This window comes from Myotis brandtii, unplaced genomic scaffold (genome assembly GCF_000412655.1).
Source record: "Myotis brandtii unplaced genomic scaffold, ASM41265v1 scaffold819, whole genome shotgun sequence".
NCBI classification, from domain to species: Eukaryota; Metazoa; Chordata; class Mammalia; order Chiroptera; family Vespertilionidae; genus Myotis; species Myotis brandtii.
The window spans coordinates 31,915-41,146 of NW_005371320.1; the positions used below are offsets into that span (position 1 = coordinate 31,915).

At 60.9% G+C, this 9,232-nt stretch overlaps 1 protein-coding gene across 1 annotated transcript in view; it reads right to left on the bottom strand.

The window, feature by feature from the left end:
- Nucleotides 1-2,589: 2,589 nt before the first annotated feature.
- The window catches only part of TNFAIP2 (tumor necrosis factor, alpha-induced protein 2), an 11,094-nt gene continuing 4,451 nt past the window's right edge, over nt 2,590-9,232 (bottom strand). Inside the window, exons 6-12 of the mRNA XM_014531617.1 lie at nt 9,004-9,123; nt 8,390-8,488; nt 7,708-7,816; nt 6,769-6,891; nt 6,377-6,532; nt 6,089-6,210; nt 2,590-4,286 (exon numbers count right to left, since the gene is read on the bottom strand). Coding sequence (XP_014387103.1) covers nt 4,145-4,286; nt 6,089-6,210; nt 6,377-6,532; nt 6,769-6,891; nt 7,708-7,816; nt 8,390-8,488; nt 9,004-9,123 — 871 coding nt within the window. The 3' untranslated portion in view covers nt 2,590-4,144. The remainder of the gene's footprint in view (nt 4,287-6,088; nt 6,211-6,376; nt 6,533-6,768; nt 6,892-7,707; nt 7,817-8,389; nt 8,489-9,003; nt 9,124-9,232) is intronic.

Here is a 9,232-nt window from a genome sequence, read left to right on the forward strand (position 1 = left end):
GCAGCAGGAAGGACAGGAACCTCGAGGTGCCACCCATGTCCCCTCCTTCCTCCCCAGCGTGGTGGGTGGGCACCTGAGAGTCACCTGCCCTCCGCCCCCCTCCCCACCCCAGTGCTCCAGGACCTTTCGGGTTTAAATTCACCCTCTGGGTCCCTACACACCTGCCCCCATTTAAAATGAGTCAGCCCGGCCAGCGTGGCTCAGTGGTTGCACATGGACCTATGAACCAGGAAATCACGGGTTCGATTCCCGGTCAGGGCACATGCCCGGTTGTGGGCTGGATCCCCAGTGTGGGGCGTGCAGGAGGCAGCTGACCCATGATTCTCGCTCATCAGTGATGTTTTTATCTCTCTCCCTCTCCCTTCCTCTCAGAAATCAATAAAAATATTTAAAAAATAAATAAATAAAAGGTTGAGGCAGCCCTGGCTGGTTTGCTCAGCGGACAGAGAGCGTCAGCCCAAGGACTGGAGGGTCCCGGGTTTGATTTCAGTCAAGGGCACCTGCCTTGGTTGCAGGTTCCCCGGCCCTGGTCAGAGTTCGTGCAGGAGGCAACCAATCAACGTCTCTCTCTCTATCGGTGTTTCTCTCTGTCTCTCCCTCCCCCTTCCACTCTCTCTAAAAACTCAACGGAAAAATATCCTTGGGTGGAGATTAACAACAACAACAAAAATTGTCGAGGTAAGAAACCTGTAAGAATTCTTGTGAGTTTATTTGAGCCAAACTGACAACAATTGCCAGGAAGCAGACTCTCCTGGTGGAGAACATGCCTGCGGGTGGCAGTTTTGCAGCGTCTTCCACATGTTAGCACCAAAGCGGGAGGCGGAAGGGGTCACCTGAGATCCCTGGTGGGAGGCTAGGGAGGCGGGAGAAAGCACGGGGGACCTCTGGGATTGGATAAAAAGTAAAACGGGTGGACACACCCTTGGCGGGGACAGGACCGCTAATGTCCCCAGCACATGGAGGTGGTATTCTGGGAACACAATGACATGAGGCTGCTCTGGGGGGAGGGTGTGGCCGGAGGAAGAGATGCTGTGACGTTTCTAAGGCATGTTGTCTTAGAGGCCACAAGTCCAGAGAAGGGACAGAATGACCTTCGTCAGGAGATGCCGGCCTAGGACATGATGACCCGCCTCAACCCGCGTGTAGTCAGGAATTTTAATTCCAGCTCATCCTGTGTGGTTGCTGTGGGTCTCTGGGTTTGTAAGGCTACCACTGAGCTTGCCAGGTTTAATATGTGGCTTCGGCCCGGCCGGTGTGGCTCACTTGTTGAGCGTCGCCCTATGAACCAGGAGGTTATGGTTTGACTCCCAGTCAGAGCACATGCCTGGGTTGCAGGCTTGATCCCCAGTGTGGGGCGTGCAGGATGCAGCCGATCAATGATTCTCATCATTGATGTTTCTCTCTCTCTCCCTTCCTCTCTGACATCAATAAAAATACATTTTTAAAAATGTGACTCTGTTTTTCACCCCAAAACGTCCCCCTGGTCCTGGCTCTCCCATCCTGTGCCCCAGCGGTCCCATGAGGGTCACTGCGCCTCCCCCTCCCTGCCCCACTCGGTGCTCCACTGGGAGGCTGAGGGCAGAGTCTGCAGCCCAGGTGGCACATGGACTGGGGCCCGCCAACCACGGGGCGCCCGGTAAGGGTCTCCTGGGGCTGCCGTCCCCCCTCCGCCCTCCCTGCTGCTCTGTGGGCTCTGCCCATCCCTGCTGGCCCCACAGGTGGGACTGGCCAGAAAGGCCTCCCTCCTGCTCCAGCTCCCTCTGACCCTGAGCCAGGCTGCTGAGGTCAAGGGCTTTCCTGCAGGTCCCAGACCCCGAAGGTGGTGCCCTTGCCTGCCTCTCTGTGGAACCGATGGTCAAGGTACCCCCTTCCTTGCCCAAATCCTGGACCGGATGGGAGAGATCTGATCTGCCCACCATTTTGTTTTTCCTTTGACTCCAACGGGCCTCCCTGACTCACCCACCGCCCCGCCCTCGCTACGCCCTTGGGACCGTGAGGCTCTGGTCTTCATAGCCAAGCCTCGGGCTGTTGACCACAGAGGCAGTGTTTATGGTTACGCCCAGGCCTCAGCTGTGCTTCAGCTCCAGAATGACCCACGAACTGCATCCTGGGAAACCAGAGCAGGCGCTGCCCAGCGACGTGGGCCCAGACGCCCGGCCCACCCGCCCGCTCTAGCCCTCGCAGGCCGTCCGAGCATGAGCACCTGCGACGCTGGTTGTGGCACCACCAACTCCCAATAAGCCCTCGCTTCCTGGCTGCAGAGTCCTGTGTGTGTCCTGTTGGGCTTTGCTGTGCAGGCAAACGGGCCTCCCTGGTGAGCCGGGCCTCTGTCCGCCGACAGCTCTTCAGGTCAGTCCCAGACACAGGAGTACATTCCCTCTGAGCCCTGTGCGTGGAGCTGACATGATTGTCCAGAGTCCTAACCTCCCCGCTCCCCCATCATCCTCAGTAAAGTGTGTGGGGAGGTCATTACAGGGAAGGACGCTGCGGGCCTGGCACAGAGCCAGGAGGACAGGCCTGCCCAGACCCCCAAACCCTGAGAAAGCTGCTGAGGCCCAGCCCTGCTCCCCGAATGAATCACTCCACAGCCGCTTCTGAAGTCAGCTTTATGTCAAGCTATAAAAACTCGGATCGTGTCCCGAGGACACGCATACAAAAGCAGTGCTATCAAAAATAACGTCAGTGACATCCAACACGTGAACAACAAATGTACAAAGGCTCTGTGCACCGTTTTCATGGCCAGTTCCTGGCCAAGTACCTGGGCGGAGGGACGGACCCTGGAGAGAGAGCTCACCCAACCTGGCGGGGCCCTCAGAGGCCGAGTCACACCTGAATCCGCTGAGAGGGCCTAGGGGTGGGCCGAGGCCGGGGGTAACTGAACACGTCTTCCTGGGGTAGGACCAGGTGCTCTCCAGGGCAGGGGACGAATGGAGGCCGTGGTGGGCGAAACCATGGCCCCCCAAAGATGCCCACGCCCTAACCTCTGGAACCTGTGACCATGTGAGGTTCGCCGGAAAGGGAATGAAATCAGGCTGCCAACCAGCTGGCCTCACAGAGCGCGCGGTGCTGGGCTATCCGTCTGGATGGGCCAAAGGTAATGGCTGGGCTCCTTGCGAGTGGAAGAGGGAGGCGGGAGCGAAGCCCTGAAGCCCTGCCCTGTGAACGGCTTTGAAATGGATGGGACCACAAGCCGAGTCCTCTGGGAAGGTGGCCTCTCAAAACCACAAGAGGCCAGGAATCCTCCCCCGGGAGCCGCCAGCAGGGCCCAGCGCCGGCCCCTTGCCTTCAGCCCACTAGACCCGCATCAGAACTCTGACCTCCAGAACTGAAACTTAGTCTTGTTTTAAGATACTAAGTTTGTGGAAATTCGTTATAGCAGCAGTAAGAAACTAATATAGGTGCAGAGGGGTCAGAGGTCAAGCTTACCCAGCCCAGTGGAGGACCCAGGAAGGCACCCCTGGGCCTGGGCCTGCCTGGGGGGCAGCCTGAACCCTAGAAGACCCAGGAAGCCCCTTTCTGGGCAGGGGGTGCCTTTGGGCAAGGCAAGTAGAGAGGGGTCGGGGTCTGAGCTGCAGGGGTCACAGGGCAACCTGGAGGGGCTCTGGTGCCCGCTCTGCCCCAGCCTGCGGGTGACTGCCCGCCCCTTCCCAGGCCCAGGCAAGAGCTCATCTTTCCCTTCTTTCCTCCCAGCTGCCTTCCATTCCAGACTTGCTGAGCCCAGCTGGTCGCAGCCCTGGGTGAAGGGGGCAGGTAGGTAAGACTCGGCATCCGGCCCTAGGCACTCAGCCCCGGCCACGAGGGCAGCTCTGAGGTGGCCGGGGATGGCCCCCTGGATAGGAGATGACCCAGGGTCGCTGACCCCTGGCCAATCTGCTCCTTTAGTGCATGACGATCAACGGCCACTTCTCAGGTATGGTCTCTGGCTCCTCAGAGGTGTGCTCCCGCCCCACCAGGCAGGTAACGAACTGGGAGCCGTCCGTTCCAGCTGCCCCGGGCCTGCACCAGGCCGGGGCTGGGCGGCAGCAGCAGCAGCATCAGAAGGCAGGAAGCCCGGGAGGCCGGAAGCCAGGTGGGGTGACTGGCTCGAAGTGGGGTGTGTCCGAAGCTCGCCGGGGCTCACAAGCGGGTCAGTCCACAGGAAAAGCTAACCAACCTTTATAAGTGAAAATAGGGCATTGGCGGCCTCGGGAGCCCCCGTGTGGACGTCCAGGATGCTCCGGATGCTCTTGACTTCACTGCTGGACAGATTCCCCTTGATGGCCAGGATGGCGCTCAGGTGGCCTTTGCTGTCAGGAGGAAGTCCCATCAGTCCAGCCGGTCACCGACGCCCCTGCTCACACCCTCCCCGCTCTCCAGCCTCCGGCCTGAGCCACAGCGCCCCGCAGCAGCTGCCGCCCGCTCTCCTCCCATGAGCTCCAGCAGCATGGCCCCCGGCCCCCCGAGGGCACGCCTGCTCCTGCCACCTCAGGCCTTTAACCGGCTGTCCCTCTTCCACACACTCTGGAGGGGACCAGCTCTCTCACCTTTAAGTCTCAGCTAAAATGTCACCTCCCCCAAGAGGCCTTCCCGTCCCGAAAGCCAGCACCTCCTGCCGGTTACATAACCTTTCCAACGTGCAGGTGTATCCCTTTGCCTGACTACTGTGAACCCTCCGTGGACTATAAACCACATGAGGGAGAGCGGAGGCCTGCTCCGTCTTGTATGTCATTGCATCCTGGTACCTAGAACCGAGCCTGGCACCTGGCAGACCACTGCTAATTGTGGGTGGGCTGGTGGATGAGTGAGTTGATGGGCGGAAGTCGATGGATAGATGCATGGATGGATGGATGAATGAATGGATGAATAGGTGGGTGAATATATGGATGGAAGAGTGAGTGCATAAGTGGATGGATGGATGGATGGATGGATGAAAGGATGAATGAGTGAGTGGATGGAAGGCTGAGGGGTGAATGGATGGGTAGGTGAATGGAGAGATGCAGAGTTGGGTGGATGATGATGGATGCATGAAAGGATAGGTGGTGGACGTGTAGATGAATGGGTGGCTCGATGGGTAGACTTGTGGATGGTGGGTGAGGCAATAGCTGGATAGCTAGATGGGTGGTTAGATGAGTAGATGGGGAGATGCTGCTTGTATGGGTGGGTGAATAAGTGGGTGCATGTGTAGGTGAGTGGGTGGCTAGGTGGATGAGTGCAGTGGATCAGTCAGGGGCTACACTAGGCTGAGCTGTCAATCCAATTCAGGGCCCATTCAAACGCTCTCCTCCATGTCAGAGGACTCAGCCCCAAAACCCATTTCCTGGGCTCACAAGATCCTCAGGCAACCGCCACTCTGGAACAGGGGACCAGGACCCAGGGCCCAGGTCCAAGCCCCAGCCCCCAAGGATCCCTAGGCTGAGTGTTAGACCCCAGCTCCATCACTGACCTGCTACAGCCTCTAGCAAGTCCCTGGTCTCTCTGGCCTCAGTTTCCCCTCCAAGGGGCAGTATCATCAAAGGCTAAGAGTGTGGACTGTGGAGCCAGACTGCCTATATTTGTCATCTTAGCTCCACCACTGACTCACTGTGTCACCTTGGACACGTGCCTTTGGCTCTCCAGGCCTCATGTGTAAATCAGGGGTGAAAAGCATCAGTCTGGCCTAGCCCGTTTGGCTCAGTGGCTAGAGCATCCGCCTGCGGACTGAAGGGTCCCAGGTTTGATACCGGTCAAGGACATGTGCCCGGGTAGTGGGCTCAATCCCCAGTAGGGGGCGTGCAGGAGGCAGCTGCTCAGTGATTCTCGCTCATCAGTGATGTTTCTGTCACTCTCTCCCTCTCCCTTCCTCTCTGAAATCAATACAAATATATGTTTAACGAAGGGAAGTGTCAGCCTGGTAGGGCGGTGGTGAGGGTCAAGTGAGTGAGCCGCTGTGAGGCTTTGCCCGGACGCCGGCAGTCGCAGCCCTCAGCAAGGTCAGCACCAGGACTGCGTTGTGTGGCCAGTACTGGAGCGCCACCCACCCCAAAGGGGCTGACGCAGCCAAGCCAGGCTCTGACAGTGGGGACCGGCAGGGCCATGCTGACTGCCCAGGTCCTGGGCTGCCCGGTCTCACCTGAAGTCGGGGTACCAGGTGGCGTAAGTGGCCACCTCGATCTTGATGGCACTGGGGTCTTGCAGGCGGATGATCTCGGCGAGCGTCGGGACGGCGTAGTGCAGCCAGGTGGCCGGGGAGCCCTGCAAGCACAGGCCTGGTTGGAGGGAGGCCGCCCCTGCTCCAGAAGTGCCCCCGGGCCCAGACTGGTTCCGCCAGAACAGATGGAGCTTGGGGAGGCCCAGAGGGCAAGGGCAGCCCATGGGGGGACCGGGGGTGGGTGGTTAGGGGGGTGGAGTCGGGGCTTACAATCTGAGTGCAGAAGTGCTGGATGACTTCGGCGTTGGCCAGGACCTGCCCGGCCAATTGCTGCTGCTGCTCCGCGGTCTTGAGGACCACGCGCCGCTTGCAGAGCCGCACGATGTACTCCTTCACCAGGTGCAGGTGGACAAGCTCCATGAGCTCCTGCGCGGCCAGGGGCAGAGGCAGGGCCGTGAGCCAGCTCCCCACGGAGCTCACACCCTCCCCTGACAGGAGCTTGAAGCCTCGGGGCCAGGAGTTCAGGGAGGACAGATGCCAGGGCAAAGGAGTGCATACATGTGTGTGCGTGTGCAGTGCTGGTGGGTGCGTGCACAGGCCTGTGTGAGCCCATGCCCGCTGTACCGCTGCCAGGCCCGGCCCAGCCCAGCCCAGCGCCTCACCTCCTGGAAGCACTCGCGCAGTTCTGAGAACTCGGGCAGCCTTGTCTCCACGGTGGAGACGATTTCCTCCAGGGTCTGCGCAGAGGCCGCCCAGCGGGTCTGTGTGAACCTCTTGAACAGCGGCTGCAGCGGGAGAAAAGCAGGATATCTGGACCCGCCCTGCAGGGGAAGGCTGCCAGCCACACACGAAGACACGCACACTGACTCTCGGGGTGGCCCAGGGGCCAGGGACCCAGGACAGGACTCAGGTCACAGGCAGGAAGTGGAGGGGGGTCTGTGTACCCTTCTCCAAGGACACCCAGCTGTGGCCCCTGCATCGCAGGCGGCCTGCGGAGGCCTTTTCCACCCTCCCCCCACCCCTCCGCCCCCAAATAAATTCCTGTATAAACAAAGCCTCGCGCCTGACTGGTGCCAAGTCACCCCGGGTCACTGTGTGGCCTTCACCGCCAACTGGCCACCCACGCCTCCCACTCTGGTCGCTGGGTACACGGCGGGCAGGCATGGAACCCCTCCTGCTTTTCTCCGGGGACCCTCACCCTCTGCTAAAGTAACAAGGGCTTTCTGTGGGTTTCTTGGCCCAGGCAGACATGGCGTGGCGGTGGCTGCCAGAGACTCTGAGCATCACAGCTGGAGTTCGGCATAGGGGGGGCGGGGCGCGTGGCAGGGAGGGAGGGAGTGTATGCAAGCTTAGGGACTGGGTGGGGGCACGCTGAAGCTTTTCTGTGTCCTCCCAGCCCTGGGCGGCCCCTCTGAGGCCAAGCACCAGGCCAAAATGGTGGGGGCGAGGTCGAGGCCTCCATGGCCCCTCGCTGGGTACACCAGCCTCTCTACACCCGGCCCCACACCGTGCCTTCCACATGCCAGCTGGGCTCCTACCATTCCTCCCACCCCCATGTCCTATGCACAAGCCTCAGCGGGCCCAGGGCAGGGCGTAGCTACCTTCAGGTCCCAGAACAGGCCCTGGAGCAGGGTGTCAAAGCCGTGGCTCTTGAGCTCATTCAGGGGGCCCAGGAGGCCCTGTGGCGCCTGCCACTTCTCCAAGGATATCCTGGAAGGACATGGGGCAGGGAGGTCAGTCACACCGGCCCTGCTGGCCCATGGCCCGTACCAGAGAGCCAGTTAGCCCGAGGCCCATCTTCCTAAACCACCTCCTCACTCTGGAACCCTCAATGGCTCCCCATTCCCTTGGGAGCAAGTCCAAGTCACTCCATTATACCCACCAGGCAGGCCCAGTCTGCTCACTGCCCGCACACCCCCAGGCCACATCCTCTCCTAACTGGGGGCGTGTGGCTCCGCCTCTGCACACCTGTGTGCTCAGCTGCTTAACAGACAGAATCACTGCCCGCTGTTCGAGGATAAAATCACCAGTGAACCCTTTGCCTGAGGCGGGGCCCACCACACAGCCGTTTCCCACAGACCTTCTTCATTTATTCCACGGCTGCTTACGCTGCTGTGGCCTCCCCGCCACACCTACCTCACCCCCCACCACGCACTCTCCTCTACCTCCCAGCAGCCCCTTCTCGCCAACAGGCAGGCTGGTGCTCTGCTCCCACACCCGCTCCTGGCCTCCCAGCCTCACCGCCCTCACCGCCCTCACCGCCCTCAGCCCTCACCCTCTCACCGGAAGGACAGGCAATTGTTGATGTTGGCCATGACATTGGCCCTATAATTTCGCAGCTGTTTGCACCTCTCCAGAAAGTCCTCAAAGGCTCGCTGGTAGCTGGTGAGACAGGAAGAGGCACTTGCAGGACCAGCACAAACACTGGGACAGGAGCAGCGCCCGGGTTACAGCGCACTTTCCCAGGGGTGGCCCCTCAGCTTAAGGCGGCAGCTGGCCCCCGGCACCACACGGCTGACTTCGCTCTCGGGGCCAATGGAGCCAGGTCCTGCCCAGCTCCTGAGCAGGGGGCCGCCAAGCTCTGGGAGCCTGGAGGGGGCCATGGGTAAATGGAAGGGTCCTCAGAAGTGGGGAGGTGGCAGCCAGGAGATTGGGGGGCGGAGACTGGAGGTGCCACCTGAAGGGGAGGCCGGGGTCTCAGTCCCTCGGGAGGCATCCCCTTGCAGCTGGAGGGTGCTCCGCTGGGAGCTGTGCCCAGCAGAGTGGGGCCCTCAGTGCCCAGTGCAGGGGGACAGACACCCCTAGGGCCCGGGAGGGCACTGGTCTAGCCTGGACCCCCAGCTGGGCGCAGGGAGGACGCTGCAGGGCCCCCTGTGCGCGCCTGCGCACACACCCACCTCCTCAGAAACGCAGCCAGCTCCGCCAGCAGCATGTGCTGTATCTGCTTGCCCAGGTCAGGCATGATGCTCTCGGCCTTGACCTGGCCCTGGGAGACGATCTGCAGGGAGGGGGGTAAGCTGAGCAGGGCCCCACCAGCACCAGGGCTGGGGTGGGGGTGGGGGCCTGCTGGGAAAGGGGGTGGGCTCAGAGGCGGCATGTGTGTGCACACAGGGATGGACTGGGTGG